This window comes from Passer domesticus, chromosome 7 (assembly GCF_036417665.1).
Source record: "Passer domesticus isolate bPasDom1 chromosome 7, bPasDom1.hap1, whole genome shotgun sequence".
Lineage (NCBI taxonomy): Eukaryota > Metazoa > Chordata > Aves > Passeriformes > Passeridae > Passer > Passer domesticus.
The window spans coordinates 35,311,049-35,328,660 of NC_087480.1; the positions used below are offsets into that span (position 1 = coordinate 35,311,049).

General features: G+C 43.4%; 1 protein-coding gene across 1 annotated transcript in view; it reads left to right on the plus strand.

Moving 5' to 3' along the window:
• The first annotated feature begins 1,590 nt into the window (after positions 1–1,590).
• The window catches only part of ABL2 (ABL proto-oncogene 2, non-receptor tyrosine kinase), a 44,618-nt gene continuing 28,596 nt past the window's right edge, over positions 1,591–17,612 (plus strand). The window contains exon 1 of the mRNA XM_064427665.1: positions 1,591–1,980. Coding sequence (XP_064283735.1) covers positions 1,794–1,980 — 187 coding nt within the window. The 5' untranslated portion in view covers positions 1,591–1,793. The remainder of the gene's footprint in view (positions 1,981–17,612) is intronic.

Here is a 17,612-nt window from a genome sequence, read left to right on the forward strand (position 1 = left end):
TGGCTCTGCGTGTTACCAAGCCAATTTGTCACTGTCACATCAGTTCTCAGTAGTAAAGGCATCTGAGGGGAGTGGCACTGCGGCTCATCCAGGGTGAAGCAACATTACCAAGACATTGCTAAAATAGTTGCTAGCATGGAGAGAGAAATATTTCCAACTCCCCAGCTCCTTTAAACTGTGACGAGCACCATTATCTTTCAGGACAAAACCTCCTGCTCCTGCCTTCTGCTTTGATTGGAGCACCTTATGCTGATATTACAGAAGGTGAAAAAAATTGGTTTACTAATTAGTTACAGAATTGAGTGTATGTTCAACCACCCAACAACAAGAAGCTGCTGCCAACCACTCTGGATGTTATTCACACAGCAGTGCTTTCCTCCTCCTCCATGCCCTTGGCCAGGACAACAAGTCCTGGTGGGAGCCCAAGGAATCAACCCGGAGCCTGGTAACCCACGGAGATCACCGAATCAGTTAGGTGGGAAAAGACCCTGAGCTCATCGAGTTCAACCTGAGACCTGACACCACTGTGTCAACCAGTGAGTAGTGACTGCCACATCCAGTCTTTCCATAAACACCTCCTGACAGTGACTCCACCACCTCCCTGGCCAGTCCATTCCAATGTCTGATCATCCTTTCTGTGAAGAAATTCATCCTAATGAATGTCCAACCTGACCTTCCCCTGGCACAGCTTCAAGGTTGTGTCTTTCCCTGTCCTTTGCTGATGGGGGGAGGAGGCTGACCCTCACCTGGCTACAACAACCTCCTTGTGCACAGCTTAGGACAAGCCCGCTGCTGCTCCCTTCCACAGCTGGGCACACTGCCCTGGCTTTACCCTCATGCTGCTCAGGTTTGTAGGCAACCAGCCCGGCTGTAGCCTAAAGGGACAGTGTTGCTTGGGCTGGGGCAGCCTTGAGGCCACAGCCATTGCTGGACAAAGTTCAAGAAGTATTCTGGACAACAGTTTCAGGTTTGGTTCCTGGGGCTGTCCTGTGCAGGGCCGAGAGATGGACTTGATGGGTCCATTCCATCAGGAGATACGGTGATTCTCCTGGGCTGCTGCTCACAGCCAGGATGGGAGGCCTCTCCTGGGGTGTGATCTGGTGAATCACCGGGGTGGCTCTTGCCCCTCAGCCCATGTCCAGGCGCATTCCCTCGTGTGCCCGTCCCCACTGATGTGCCTGCCTGTGGCAGTGCCAAGAGGATGGATGGTGCCAGACCCTTCAGTGGTGCCCAGAGACAGAAGAAGGAGCAATGGCCATAAACTAAATCACAAGAAACTCCACCTCAGTATGAGTAAGAACTCCTTTATGTTGAGGGTGGCAGAACTAGAACAGGCTACCCAGGGAGGGCCTGGAGTCTCCCTCTCTGGAGAAATTCAAAACCCTCCTGGACGCGTTCCTGTCACCTGCTCCAGGTGCCCCTGTCTTGGGCCTGGGTGATCCACAGAGGTCCCTTCCAACCCAAGCAATCCTGGGATTCTGCGTGCCGCGGGAGGACGGTCTGGGCTGGGGGGGGCAGCCGCCCTCCCTCGCTCCCAGCTTCCCCTCCTCCCTCCCTCCTTTCCTCCCTCGCTCCCTCCCCTCCCTGGGCGGACCGGAGGCGGCTGCGGGAGCCGCTCCGTCCCCGCTCCGCCGGCGCTCTGTGGTTTAAGATGGCGGCGGGGGCTGCGGGGGCGAGCCCGTGAGCCCCAGCCCGGAGCTCCGCGGGAGCCGCCGGGACCGGCCGCGGAAGGACCGGGACGCGCCTGCCGGGCCGGGAGCGGCGGGAGCGGCGGGATGTGAGCGCGGCCCGCCATGGGGCAGCAGGTGGGCCGCGTCGGGGAGCCGGGCGCGGGGCTCCAGCAGCAGCAGCCGCCGCCGCAGCAGCAGCAGCAGCAGCCGCGGGGTCTGCGGGGGAGCAGCGCGGCCAGGCCGGCGAGCCGCCGGCGGGAGGCGGCCGGGCGCTCCGCAGAGGGAGGATTCAATGTCTTCACCCAGCACGGTGAGCGGCCGGGGCGAGGGGGAAAGGGGCGCGATCGGCCTTCCTCCCCTCCCTCTTTTGTTGTGGTGGGTTTACTGGGGGAGGGGAGAGGCAGGCGAGGGGAGCGGAGCCGCCACGTCCCGGGGGATGCTTGTCCCGGCCGCCACGTCCCGGGGGATGCTCGCCTTCGGAGGAGCTTCCCCCCACACCCTGGAGTTGGGGAGCGGGACTGGCCGCCAGCCGCAGCGGCAGCGAGGTGGCACCGCCGGCGATCGGGACCTGCGGGTTCGGCCGCTGTCACCGCGGCGATTCCGAGCTCTGGTTTTGTTTACTGAGGTGGAGGTAACATGTGCCTTGTCCGACTGTTTGCCGAGGCGTTTGTGACTTGTCTTGTAGATCTGTGGGACTGTCTCGGTCCTGACAGAGCGAACAATTTCATTGTGACTGGGGTATTATAGCTGCCATCTGATTCTAGGTTGAAGTTTTTGCCTGTCCACTTCTATTCTTATTGCTATAAACCGAGACCGGAAATGTTTCATGTACACGTCTCTGTAACCTCTGTTAGAAGGACCCACACACCTTTAAATCTCCTTTGTAACCATGTTTCTTTCTTTGTATATATACTTATTTGTGCATTATGTTGCCAAGTTTTGGAACGTAAGATCAACTGAAACCTGTCTGCCTTGACAAGCGTGTTGAGAGTAGATGTGCGGACGCATCTCAAATCTTAAAGACCTGAATCAGCTCTGGAGAGCTTGGCTGGCTTGGCTTTAAGTGGAGAGAGAGTTGTCAGTGTTTGTAAAGCAAGGCTGCTTATGACAATACACATTTTCTTTTGCTCAATAGAATGAGCTCAGGCAAAAAGATTAAGGAACGTGCAACCAGCAGTCTAAAAGTAAATATCCTCTTCTGTGACTGCTGACATGTAAGTATCTATCAAAACAAGAGCACAGCACTACATCTGGTTCTTAAAAATCTCCGTGTTATCACAGCTTTTGAGTTCAGGGAGCAGTATCAGTTTTAAAACCAAAACAGAACATGCTTTCTGAGTGCCTGACCCACAGTTAAACTAAGAGTTCTTGTTTTATTGCAACTTCACGTTTTACTCTTTGTATTTTTGTACGTTAAAAGGCACTTTGGCTAAAACATTGCTGTCACAGACTGCACCCTCACAGTGTTAAGGACATCTCAGAAGTTATGCACATACCCCACTTCTTTCAGTGGGGTGTGTCTAAGTCTTTAGTAGCAGAGCAAGAATGCTGTAGAGGCTGCTGTGTACACTCCTGCTGTCAAGCTGTCTTCTCGTGCTTTGGTACCAGGATGACTCTTTGGTTCCTGCTCTCACAAGGCAAGGACAGAAGGGACGTTTGTGGGAAGTGCATTGCAGCATGTGGGGATGTGTAGTGACTTCCCAATAACACAGTTGACACTGACTCAAGCACTTCTTTGTGTTATTGCTGCATGTTTTGGTAGTAATTTAGTTCAGCATCTTGAACAATTCCTTCTAGCTCCTCCCCACACCTTACTAAATTTCAAAGGTGGACAGTAGGGAGAATTATTTACATGTAGTGGCAGGGAAATGGAGAGGAAAAGCTTTCTGAAGCATGCGTGCACACCAAGAAGACAAATTATGTGCCCTGCCAGCCCTTCTGCTCTGTCTTCCATAGAATGAGAAACAAGAATGAGCCTGGAAGGCCAACACACTGAATAAAACTGTTCAGTGCCACATAAAAAGAACATTGCTCTGGGATAAGAGTGATTGTATCTTTCAGAATAATTTCTCTACTGTTTGTATTGCTTAGGTTATCTGCTTCAGTGGTAATGTAATGGATGTAGCTTTACTTAGGATTGTTTTTGTTATTTCCCTTGTACACTTTAAAGGAAGGTGTGTCTTAAAAACAAGAAACAACTTTTTATTCTGTTAGATTATGTGGAAGGGGTGGGACTTTTTGGCAACCCAGGTTTTGAGCAGTTCAGAGCAGGCTTCAAACTCCTCTTCCATGTTGGTGAATGCCTCAGCTGTGTTAAATTGTTCCCTGATTCCATTCACATTTTACTAGGAATGAGTTAAACAAGTCAATATTAATAAACTGTAGCAAATGCTAGTAAAGTTGGGTACCTTTTTAAGTACTTGTCTTGGGCAAAAACTAAAATGCATGTAGTGTTCCTAAATCTGGAGTTCACTTCCTTTGTCAGAGAAACTGTTTCCTGTGATCCTGACTCTCCTTGTCCAAGGGAATTTTTTATCATCAACTTGTATTCTTATTTTTCATTTAATGACCTTGCTCTCTTGTTTTACTTAGCCAGCAGCAAGCCAGGTTTTCTTTAAGTGAGTCATGCTTCTGCTGCTGAGATGCTCTGGTTGCTGGTGGTATTACTTGATCCAGATGCCTCTTTTCTAGTCATTTCTTTCTGAACTCGACCTTCCATCCTGTTTCTGGGACATGTATTCACAGTGTATGGAAAGTGATGGCAAAAGCACAGGGTTCTGGGTTAGCACCCTTGGACCAGTGGCTAAACCAGGCAGTCCCAGGATGGGGCTGGATTATCTCCCTTCCTTGGCTTTCCTTGATGCAGTCATGGATGTGAAGAAAACAACCTGTTTATAAATCCCTAGCTTGTGTTGTCAGCTTTCCTACCACGTTGTGCCAGCAGCAAACCTTGCTGAGTACTCCTGCCAAAGTTCATTTTGAGGGGTTGCTTCTTCTGGATTGTTTATGAAAAAGGTGGAAATCAACAATGTTTTCAGCCTCAGACCCATTTTGCTACAGGATTTTGAAGAGCAGTTTGAGTTAAATGGATGAAGTGTAAAACCCTGTTTGCTAAGCTACTGGAAATCTGAGACAAACATTTTCACCCTGCTGACTTGAACCATAGATGTCCTTGAAAATCAAGAGAATGAGTAGAGCCAGTTTGTCCCATGATTATTTACTGGGTTACAGTTTGTGTGGCAGAAGCTCTACAGGAGGGGCACCACCTACTTCAGGATGTACTTTTGGAACAAAGAATTTGAAGATTTGAATTTGAAAAGATTTGAAAATTTGAATTCTGTTTTATGGAAAGAGCAAGGGATCTGCATTGTGGCACCCCACTATTCCATCATGAGAACAGACACCTGGACTGTTGGGGCTTTCAGCTCACTGTGATACTGAGTTCTGTGTGTGACATTGAGCAGAAAAGTCCTAAGCAAGCTGATACACTCGTGGGATTCCATTAGTTGTGGAGTGGAGTTCTCCAGGATGCAAGAAGATAATAATGGAATTTGCAGTCTTCTGCAATTAGCCCTTCAAAACACCCCTTTGTGAGCATTCCTGGCATGTTGTCAGTGACTTACAAAAGCAGGCTGTGGATTGTAAGCATGCTGGTTGTTGGTGTAGTAGGAAGGATGAGTGTGAACACGAGGATTGTTCAAACGCTGGTGTTCCCACGTGCCCTCCATCAGAATTCATGAGTACCACAGGGAAGAGCTGCAGTGAGCAGCACTTATAACCAAGTTCTTGCAGATCAGTGCAACCAGCAAAGACAAGAAGTGCTTGCATTGCAGGATGAGCTTTCCCCTCCAGAGAAGGAACAGGAGAGCGAAGAGGGAAGTCAGTTATCTCCTTATCCTTTCAGAAATTTGTTTGAGGAAAGGGGAACAAGCAGCAACAGCCAACAACTTCCAAGCTGCACGGACTCTACTGAGCTGCTTTGACCTTTGAACAGCGACACTTGTAATTTTCTTTCAGAAGAGCCCTGATAACAGCCTACTGTACCAAGATACTCTTTGGAATGGTGTTAGCATGCTTTTCATCTCCAAAAAGACTTGCTGAGTGTTGTAGAGCACATACTGCAGGAAAATCAGATTATTTAAATCCTGGCTGGGAAGCCTTTGCAATACCTGTTTGCAATACTGCTACAGTTGCCTTGGTGATATATTTTGGGGTAGTGGAAGGCTCTGCCACACTTGAGCTTTTGATCCAGCAGGCACAGGACATTTGTTCCCTGTTTTGTTTTCTAGAGGAGGAGTTTAGCAACCTTTTATTATGTGCATCAAGGTCAGGCTAGATAAGCCTATACTTTTAAAAATAAAATTATCATTAAAGCTCCCCTAAGGCAGTCAGAGTGCTATGACACATGATAAAAACATTCTAAAATAGGAAGAAGCATAAATAACACTGTCCCTTTGAAATTCTGAAACTGAAAAGCTGGATGCAGGAAAATGGAAAGAAGGAGAGAAAATAGGGTCAGTTTAACAACTGCACTTTGTGGGCTGCCTAAAATGTTCTTTATTCTTCATCCCAGTGAAATGCAGCAAGCTCAGGCCAGAGCTACTTGCCCACAGACTTTCCTGTCAGTAAATACCCCGTGCAGATGGAACATAATCACTGTATTCAGTGCCTGCCTTTTTGTACTGTAAATCAGAAATCTTGTGGGACCACAATATATAAATAACTCTTAACTAATTATTTGGGGAATAAAGGACAGTTCAGCTGAGTGTCTAGAGGAACATCACTTGTAGAGCATAAATTTGTAGGCATATTCTCTATTGCATCCTTCTCCATGATATCTAAATTATTCCTGCAGATCCACTGCATTAAATATTGATTTTTATACCTTGTGTTAAGCTGGGAATTTTGCATAATGAATTTTGCAAAAGAGAGGAGACTACCAACTCAATGGAAACGACAATATAATACTGACTATGATTTAATTCTTTTCACATAGACAGAGAAGACAGTCTGAAGAAGGTGAGACTGAAATGAAGTTACCTCTAAAGGTTTTTACTCAGAACCAACTTAAAAATCAAATTTCAAAGCCCAGACATATCTCGAACTTCTCAGTTCTCCCCATGTAGCAGATGGTGTGGTACAAGTTGTTCTAGCAATATTTCACAAACTTGCTATTGCTTGCAAGTGCAATGTTTTACAAAAAAAAAAAAAAAAATGTGGGATTTTTTTTGGAATTAAGGACATGGCCAAGTGAACAAATCGGTGGGAAATGAACAGGGGACAAATTGTTACAAGTGTCTTAAACCATCCTTTTTTAATCTAGTGGGATCACCAGCTCACATAGTTAGAGTGGGGAGAGTTGGACTATCTCCTGGAGATGCTCTAGCAGGGTTGGCTTCAGGAATATTTTATGGCTGGTACTTATTACAGATTCTGGGACAGTAAGCCTGAAACCACGTTTTCTGTGGCGTTCAGGAGGAGTGACCTGCTCTGTGACCCACTTCAGCATTTATCATGTTTGTTTGTTCCTCAAGCAGGCCAGTCCTTGCCCAAGTCAAGCTGTACTTTGCAGGTCTTTGTTTTATAGCTAAAGCCAGACGATCGTTAGCATGATTTATTCTAGCTCATTTCTCTTAGTTGTCACAACTTAATGTTTCCAGGATACTTACTATCCATAAACTGCCTTCTAAGTACTGCTGACTGCTGACTAATTTACAGTCGTAAGAAACTATCAAAATCCAACTAATACAAAACAAGAACCAGCACTTAGTACTCACTCCAGTAGGGATGCTGGGGAAGTTGTTAAAAGCAATACAGCTGGCTTTTGTGTGGTGGCATGCAGAGCTCGTTTTCGCCTGGATGTGTTTCAGAAAGCCAGGGATGGATGGATGGATGACCACAGACGAAAGCCTCAGGAGCCTCCTGTTTCCAACCTGATCTCCCAAATCCCTCAACAGTGCTTTCAGCAGTCTGTAATTGCAGGTGACACAAGGCTTGCAGTGCAAATGGCCTCAGGACTGGCTTTGTAGGCGTAGTTTCCTTCTTAACAGCCTTCAGCACAGTATTTATTGGTAAATAAATACTTCTGTTAGTTGTTTGGGCCACTAGCAGCCTCCTTCCCTCCACACAGCAGGAAAAAAAGCTTGTGCTGAGGTGCAGCAGCATTGACTTGCTGGGTCTGAGGTCAGGGTTTCTCACCGTTACTGCATCATCCTTCACATTTCTCTGGCTTTGTGGTTATGAAATACTTTATTTTAAAGGCTGATCTTGGTATTACCCATAGAGATTGTTCTCTCTGGAATAAGTGACACTTACAAAACCATTGAGGCTTCCTGTTGGTAACGCTGCAAACCACAACAACAAAGCTTAGTTCTATTACCCATATCTGCTTAGGAAGTTCCTGTGCTTTGTGGGCTCTCTGTAGAGACATGAGCATCTCCCACTACGATTGCTTGTCTGCAGCTGGGTGTAAATTAACTTTTTGGTAGGTGGCCTTCAGTACCAGCTAATTCCGCAGAACAATTAAAAAAAAAACAAACCCCAAAACAGCCTAAAATAATTTTGCCTTTTTTGAGAGGGAGACAAAGATGTACAGAAATACTTCACTAAAAATTAAATTAGTTTTATTTCAATCTTCTGGTGCTCTTTAGAGGTCTGTTAAACATACTTCTTTATTTATTTTTCAAGAAATTCCCCTCCTCTTCTTTTATAGCCAAACATTAACCTTAGAATCTTAATCTTGCTAAGATACTTCAATTAAAAATAACTACATGTATTAATAAACTTGGAGCTTCGCTTACATTAATTTGGAAGTTTTCTGTGACAATAGTGGTGCAAGAATTGGGACTACAGTTATGTAAGAAAAGTAGCTCTTAAGTGAAGGAACACTCATTTTTCTATAGGACAGCATGCCTCATCCTTTAACTTATAATGCTACTGGGTTGGATCTTGGTCTCTTTCCTGGTTTGTTTGGTGGGTTTGTTTTTATTTTATTATTTACTACTGAAGTGGAATGGAAGTAGCTGCTTCTTATTATAAGCTATATATGGCAAAAGCATAGGAACCATCTCCTGCTGCTTTTGGGTCAAATTAGCAATTGAATTATAGGATAAGAAGATGAGAACATTCTGGGTTTGTGACCCTGTGCACTTCCATGTCCATTTCTGCTTTGTTTCTCTAATGATAATCCAAACAAAGCATCAGGCATGTCTTGCCTATTCCTATTTGTTGTCATCTCTGCTAAAATCAGCACTGTGGCTAGTTTTGAAACAGGTTTCAGGCTTGTTTCTGGTTGAAAGAAATTGTGTGAATATTGGCTAAATTATATGAATATTATACATTTTGGAGCATGTAGCATTGATAATGAAGTGTTCCTGTTTTTCACATTGTTTTCAGTTAGACTAATTTTTTTTTTCCCAAAAAGTTAGCTGCAGAGAGTGGTGCTCCTCAGCAAACACACCAAAACCTACAGGAACTGCAAAGTGAAGAGACATCACAAATCTGAGTACACTCCAACATGGCCTGGGCTAGGAGCTTGTTTAAATATTATCATATCCAAGTATATTGGTATTACCTCCTACATTAACCCTAAATATCAGAAATCTAAAAGATGTTTACAGAGCACAGCTCTGTTTTCTAGACAAACCCCCAAAATATTTGTACATTCTGATTTCATAGCCCCTAGATTGTGAAGATAGCCCTTCAAACCCAAGGTGGAGTGTAAATTAATATAATGAGGCCTTCCTTAGCCTGCAAGGTCAGCTCAGTTTCTCAAGATTATTTCCAAGCCTTTGCTGCTCAGGGTTGGTTTTGCTAACCAGCAGTGTCACAGAGTTAACAAGACTGTTCAGTTTTACTGCTGCTATTCAAAAACCCGTGGGAGGCTGCACGACTGATGAGAATATCAATTTTGGGCTGCTGCTTGGGAAAGCCAAGACCAGAAATAGAGCTAAGGTACAGCTGTAATGGTATTTCTGAAAATTGCTTAATAATAGAAGGAAACTGGAAAGATTATTTAGATTAGCCTTAAAGAGTTAAAAAAAAAAAAAAAGAAATTTTAAAGTGTTATTTCCCACCCAGCTATCTGTCAAAACTGGCCAATTAATGAAAGTGTAGTGAGCAGTAAAAAAGCCTTTTTATGGCAATCTTTTTTAAAAAAATGGTACAAATTGGGTCATCTAGGAAGAAGGAAATGCGCTCTAAGAAATCTGAATAATCTTGAAGATGTTTTGAATAGTGACCTAGCTTCCTTCTTCCATTAGGTCACTGGGTGCAGCAGAACTCAAGGTTATACAGGCCTGAGCTGGTTTGCATAAACATGGACTTAATGCATTTTTTTTTCTGAAAAGACAAGTTTGAATTTTAAGGCTTTTTCTGTGTTCACTGTTCCCTTCAGTACAAGTGAAAAAGAAACAGCATCCATTGTCTTGAGAGCTGATTTGTGGTTCATTTTCTCTTGTAAATTAAGTTTTTTCATCTATAAATTGACAAATAAAAAATCTCAGTCTAATAAGTGGCAACTCTCAGGCTCAGTTCCTAGGTACTGAAGTCAAAATAGCAAGTTTTTACAACTTGAACTGTGAATTGCTGAGTGTCCTTTGTATGCTCTTTGGAATATTGTTGTTTTTAATAAGTAGTGTTGGTAAAGTTGCTCTCCCAGTGGAAGCTTCATCAAGGCATAAAGGCTGGGGTGGAGGTGGGACCTTGAACAGGTGCTCTGAAATTGGTTTCTTTGATCATTTTGTGATGATATCTCTCAGTTCTGGTTTGTTTTCAAACCTGCTTTTCACTCACTTCGATGGCATCAAGTAGTCCTGATGAGCTTTATCATTTGTGGCAGTAAAATATACATTAAAAATAAAACAGAGCCACCTCTCTGCAGGATTTCTGTGCTCTCCTCTCCTGCCTCAGACCATGAGTAGGGTTTGGGGAGATTTGGGGATCTCCTTCTGAGGCAGGGAGATGTCTGAGCTTGTGGAGGGATGAACAGAGCTTGTGTGATCAATACCACTGTGAAACCTGTGCTCTGGCCTAATTACTCACTGAGGCACAGCAAAATATTTTTTCAGCAGTCATCAATTGTATGCTCATTGTTTGGGGTTATGTTTGTTGGGTTTACAGAAGTTTATGTTGGAATAAATAGAGAAAGCAGAGGTACTTTACGAGATGAAAAAGGCTTTATCTACAGAAGATCCTTAGAAAAAATAGGAAAATGGTAGTGTTTTGTAGTGCTAGTGTTTCAAGTTATATTCAGTCTTTTTTTAAGTTCAGGATCTTAACCCTGTGGATATAAGGTTTGCAATATTGATGTGCATAAGGAGCTGGTATTTCATGTTAGAAGAAACTAGAATTTTAATTTTTTTTACTAGTCTAATAAATTTGAGTCTGAGATGAACTACAGAAGAACAACAAGCCCATTTCTCATATTTTTTTTTCTTTCAGAGGTGCATTAGATGCCTTGGGATTGATTTGCAAACTCAGTAGGTGCCCAAATGCTGATTGGAGTGGCTTGGCCTGCCACAGCTATCCTAAGAGATAGAAGTCCAGCAGGTTGAACCCTTGTTACATCTGCTTTGTTAGAAAATGTTTTCACATAAATAAATAAATATGTCATAAATATATTCGAGTTCTTTAGGGGTAAAATGTACATAAAGAAGGCACTGTCCTCCAAATCAGACTCATTGTTTGTGTGGTAATTCTTGCACTTAGTTAGAAATACAGATGTGCTTAAAAAAGTTGAAATAGACCACAGGGCTTATGTCTGTCAAAGCTGAGGTTGGCTGTAGTCTTGTGCAGAAATTCAAATTCTTATTTTGAATATGCCTGTATAGCTTCCATGCACTTTGTTGTCAAAGGGTTGAGCTAAATTTGGACGAGACACTTGGCACGTGTCTTTCTTTCCATGCACACACGAGCACTGTGACAGCAGAAGCACAGGGACGTGTTCTGTGTGCCATGGCAGCATTTCTGCTCCATAAAACACCTTGTTCCTCATTTCCTGCTCGGTGGCAAAGCCTGCAGCTGCTCCTAGGTGCAGCCTGACTGTGGAATAAAGCTCAGCTGGGCTCCCAGTGCCTTCTCTGCCCCAGGAGGGGACTCTGTAAAAGTTTTAAATTTTCAACTAACATGCCAAACGCTATTTCCAGCCTGCCACCAGAGGGTGCTCCAATGCCTTCATTTATCCATTGCTAAAAGGTTTTTTCCACTAAGAAAAGTGGGGTGTGTTATTTAACATTACTGTGTTGCAGTGCAGTTTTTTAAGTGAGTGTTGGGTTATGAAAGCAGGCAGGATCCACACAGCAAAAGGCACATGTGGCTGTATTAAGATGTAACAATACATGTTTATTTTGCTTTTGCCATGAAGAGCTGGGCTGTTTCCCTTTTAGTTGTTTGTTTCTGTTGGGCTTTATCCTAAGTTAGCTTCATCTGCCAGCAAGGGAAGTTTCCCAACTTGTTTATGTGCAAGCATGCAGACAGCTTTCGTGCATGGAAGGACATTAAATCTGATACTTTTGCTAGGTAATCTGAGCACTCAAATGAAGAATCACTTCTCATTGCTTCTGTGCACTTCTCATCTGTGAAATTACAATTACACTTGCTTGGTTTATGGAGCTGTTTAGACTTAATTTTGGCACAAACAAACCCAGGAAAGCTGTCTGCCGGCTAAATTAAATGTTCAGTCATACGCTCTTGTCTCATCCTGTAGGCTTTGGAGAAATGTGTTTGTTGTGGCTCTAGCCTCTATCTCAAAACATTTGTGGTATGGTATAATAGGTCCAAGGGAAGGGTAATGTTTGTGTTAATTGTTGGACTTGAAAAGGAATCTCAAAGCACTGCACTTTGCTCAGTGTTATCTCTCAGATATCCATAAAGAGACTGAAGCTACAGTGAATTAAAACAGGGAGAGAGCTGTAGAGTAATGTCTTTGGCTGCCTGGCAGTAGAGCAATGCTAAGAGAATTGCAGGAAGCATTCATGCACTTGGGCTGGGGGCTGGGAAACAGGATCTCTGCAAGGAGATCCCAAAGCTGGTGTTAAGGGCATGTAATTACCAAAAAATTAGATAATCTCATGCAACAGTGGTGTTAGCCATTGACTGCTGAGTTGCTACACTAAATTGGGATGCATTTGTGTTTTTCTAAAAGTCATGTATTGATACAAGCCAGTGAAAGGCCATGCTAAAAAACACAAATTAATCAGTCCTAAACCACACTTCTACAAAGGAAAACCTGCTCAAAATTCAACCAAGGCAGACTTCCTGTCTTGCATACTGTCATGCAAAAGCAAAGGCATGACTTCTGGTATGATGTAGATGCCCTTTTATTCTCCCACAAACTCTCCTAGCTTGCAATAAGGTTGAGATCTTAGGTGCATTTCAGGCCTTGGCATCTGGTTTATTACATCTTCCCATCTATTCTTCCTCTGACAGAAAAATACTCTTCATCACACAGTTACCCCCTGAGCTGCAGGGAGGTGGGCTTGTAATTTTTAAAACCTAATAAAAACTATTAGGCAAAGAACATCTCTGCTCACAGTTAGTAGGGAAATAGGCTTTAGTACATGGAATTTACTGTTCTCATACACCAAAGTGAAGGCTGCAACTCCATGGATTGCTCTTGTGCTTTTTTTTGTTGGGAACAACTGTCATTCCATGGACAACACTGTGTGAAATGAGGGTGTTTGAAGTTTAAGGGGAAGCAGAACTGAATGTACAGGAATTGATGCTGGTGACTAAGGAGGAAGAAAAATTTCCTTTCCTCAGAGCATTTAGCATTCTTCTTCAGCTGGTGTCTTGTTTGGAGCCATATCTATTCTGAAAATGAGACAGGTGATGCACAATGTCTTTCTCTCTGACTGTGTGCTCCTAGTTTGTTCCCAGATCTTGTCAGCCTTTGCTGACAAAGGATGTCAGCTCTAGAACCTGGAATGCAGAGGTGCAGGAGCTGGAGAAAAGTTTCTCCCTATGAAGGTACCATCTCTCTCTGTCTCTCTCTCTCTATATATATATATATATACACACACATATATAAAGATACTAGCATGAGTAAAAATCCCTGCAGTTAGGAAAACTATTTTCCACAATAATGAACTATTTATTTTTTTTTCTGCACTGGCAGAGTAGTCAGTTTACAAAAGGAAGACTGTTTTGTCACACAGGTAAGTGAGGCATGAGCACACAAAGTGGTTTATGCAGCACATCTCTAGCAGGACTGTGGATGCAACACCCTTTCCACAGGCCCATGTTCTTTTTTCCAAGTTTGACTGCAGAGGTTTTCTATTATGCTTTGCCCCATGGCAGGTTTTTTTTACCCTTTTTGATGCTTGAACTCAAAGCTGTTTATTTTAATCCTACTTCATTAGTGTGAGTAAGAGTAGGAGCTTTTGTTTAGACAACATCAGTAGGTGGGACAGTGGCTGTTTTCAGAGTCTTTTGTTACTTTGATTGAAAGTGTTATTTATTAGTTAGGTAGTGTGAAGGTTTTGTAGTGAAAGCTCTGAGTATTGCACTTTAGGAAGGGTCACAGATCAACACCAGCTTGAGTCCTGCTCTGCCATAGCTCCCAGTTATTTAGGGAATTACTTTTGCTTTGCTTTAGACCTCCTTCATAGCACAAATTTATCCTACTACTCTGTAGGGCTGTCAAAAGAATAAAATACCAAAACTGCAAGACACTCGATATATCAAGTGCTACAAAAATATCCTGTGTAGTATCAAGCCATAATATTAGCATGCCCTGACTGAGAATGTTGTGTAGGCTGTGAATTTAATGTGTCTGAGAATAGGCATGTGCTGCTGGGTAGAGCATGGTTAGCAGCAGTGAGAGGAGTCACCCACAAAGCAGGTACAGCTCCAGCACAAGTCTGGCATGTAATACATCCTCTTGCTCTTCCATACTCCAATTGCTAATAAAGCATTTCAGCAAAAATTGTGGATCTTACTGTTCAGTTACCTGAGCAGGGGAGATGGGTTTAAAATAAATCTTACTAGAATTCATATCCTCAATGGAAAAACATCATTGCCTCTTGTGCAATGATCCAGATTTAAAAAAACCTCACAGTTTGGGATTAAATACTCATGCTGCTGTTTCCTGACTGCCTCTTGACTAAAAGAAAATCAGTGGGTGGCAGGTGAGCCCTCTCAACTTTGTATAGTAGCCCTCATGCAACTTTAAATCTGAAAAAAATGTGCCTGCACACCTCCTTGAGAGGAGGAATGCCTGGTCCTTGGAGCGTGCTTCCAGAGACAGCTGCACAGCTAGCACATGTGTCTGCACCATGATCCCCACCCCAAAGCTCCAGACAGAGCCAGCAGATGAATCCCAACAGCTGCAGGAGGTTCAGTTTATCAATCTTAATCAGGGTTAGGAGTTGGTGGAGGTGTTTCTTTCCATGATTGGAAGGGCTCCATATCCCAGTTCAGGTTGGCAGGGTAATGCTAATGTCTTCAGAGGGGAGGAGTTCTGAGCCTGTGTGAGTGCCACATACCTCTAAAAATAAAGAATGCTTATATGGACCACAGGGTTTTTCTGTGCCCTACCAGGGTGCTCTTAGTCCTCCTTCCTCTTTTCCTCTGCCCAAGTTACACATGTTTTTGCACAGGCTGATTTTTCCAGTTGTGTTTTTTCTTTGAGAGGAGTGTACCATCCTTGCAGCTCTTATGACATTGGCAAAGCTCCCACAAAAACTGGTTTGAGTCCTCCACACCCAGACCTGGTTATTTTTCCTCATCAATTTGAAGGAAAAACCTGTATTTTATGTATTTGTCTTAGATTACAGCAGCCACCTTCATGCCCTAAAAACAAAGCCAAGACTGTCTGTTTCCCTGTAATTCTATTTTACCTGTCATTACGTAAATGCCCTACCCTTGCTTCAGAAACAGAATCATTAGACTCCTTATATTTTGAGTAACTTAGTTTCAACCCTGCTTCTGCAGCATGTATCTCTTGTATAAAGTCTGTTATAAATAATCTGCCTGCAGTATTCACAATACATAGTTTCTAAAAGACTGACTAGGAATTTTCAAAATAAGAGGAGCAGTTTTAGGGTTTTTTTGATTGTTTTGGTGTTTATTTTTTGTTTGTTTTTTTGTTTTGGTTTTGGGTGTTGGGTTGGTTTTTTGTTTGTTTGTTTTGCTTTGTGTTTGGTTTGTTTTTCTTTTCCCCTATGATAGGGTGGAATTACAAGTTGATCTAAGAAGTACCTGATCTTGAAGTAAAGTTTTACAGGTTATTGCCTATTTGTATCCTGGTCATCTGAATGGCAATATGATAAGGTTGAATGGATGGAAACTTGTCAAAAGAGACCAATATTTGTGCCCAAAGAGTCTAGTTCTGCCAATGAATCTGTTAAGTCTAGTTTAGTAGCAATGAAGTTCTTACCCTGGCCATCTTTCACTGCATTTTCATTAGACCCAGTTCAGGTGTGGAAGTTTTACTGAGCAGCCACGTCTGACGTTGCTGGGAAGAGGACACACCATCCCAGCTTAGTCAGTCCTTCTGAGGGCTGCTTCCACTTGCTGGATTTGCTCACAACTATTTGATGTTTGCCATTACTCAGTCTCTGGCGTCAGAGCACAAGGTGTGACTGTGTGTTTAAGTCACTGGTCTTTTTAGAGGGAAAAAAATTCAAAATCTTGCTCTGTTCAGGTCCCTGCTGGATGTTCTCCAGCCTCTAATTTTTTGTATATCAGTCATTGATTTGGGTGCTGTTCAGAGGCTTGCCCTTTTTGGGGCACTATTCATGATGAAAGCATGACCTTAAGGGGTGTTGGTCCCACAGCCTCTGCTGATGCATCGTGCTGGAACTTCAGCATCCTTGCTGGAGGAACTTAGTGTGCTGGGTGCTTCCAAGTTTCAGCTCCTGGGTCCGTTTTTCAGGGACTGATCATACAGGCTTTAAAAAAATTTAACATGGTTGTGCATTGTGTGGTTTATTTTAGACTTAGAGACTTAGCTCTCAAAGTAATAATAAGTCCATATTTCCTTACCTTGCTGTTTTTGACAGTTTTGGCTCTATAACCTATCCAGGTTACTTCTAAGTAGCAGCAGCTCTGTTATATTGACTTTTAAGTGCTTAAAGTAGCTTGAAAATAGTGAGAAGACAGTTTCTGGTGGTGATGTATATGAACAGGAAACATGTCATTAATTCTAAAGACCCTTCAAATAACTTTCAAATATTAATTAGCTCCTGATTCTGTAAAGTCCTTCTAAGCTGAAAATCCATTTTAAACCTCAAGCACAGCCTCTTGCAGTCAGGAGTTAACTGGATCTGCCTCTGGATGCTCCATGGCTTGCCAAGGAGCAGCTCCTGGGCTGAGGCATGCATTTGAGTTTGCCTCAAGGGTACTTTTTCCAAAGAAATTTGCAAGTTAAGTAACAGTCACAGCAGCTTGTAGTTCCAAAAGAGAACTGCCCTGAAAGGCAGGTTTAGTGGCAGGAGCTGGCAGTGACTGGCTTGTAGTAAATATGGGGTCTCCATAAGGATGGGGTAGGAAAGCCCTTGCTGGAAACAGGATCTGCATGGGATGGTAAATGTTCTGCTTTCTAAGTGCTGTACTGAGGAGAGCTATGGTCATTTCAATGTCTTCAAAATGCAGGATTGCCATAGGAAACTGCTGTTAATAGTAGAAATGAAACTGAAAGGTCTCCCAAGCTGCCAAAAGCTTTGGAGTGGCTTTAATTTCCAGTACCTGGACAAAAGATGGAAGACAGGATCCTGTTGCTGTAAGAGGCTGAGTCAGAGTGAGTACAAGTTCACCATGAGTTTTGGTAGCTTGAGTAGCTGATTTGGAGTAGGTTTGTACTTTGAGAGGCTCAAGAGAGAATGTTTTGAGAGGAGCATGTGGGGGACTGCCTGTTGTCTTGGGATTTCCAACTTCAAGGCAGCACCTGGTGTGCTGGTAGAGCCCAGTAGTGAGCCCTGATCCCAAAGGAAGCACTTTGTG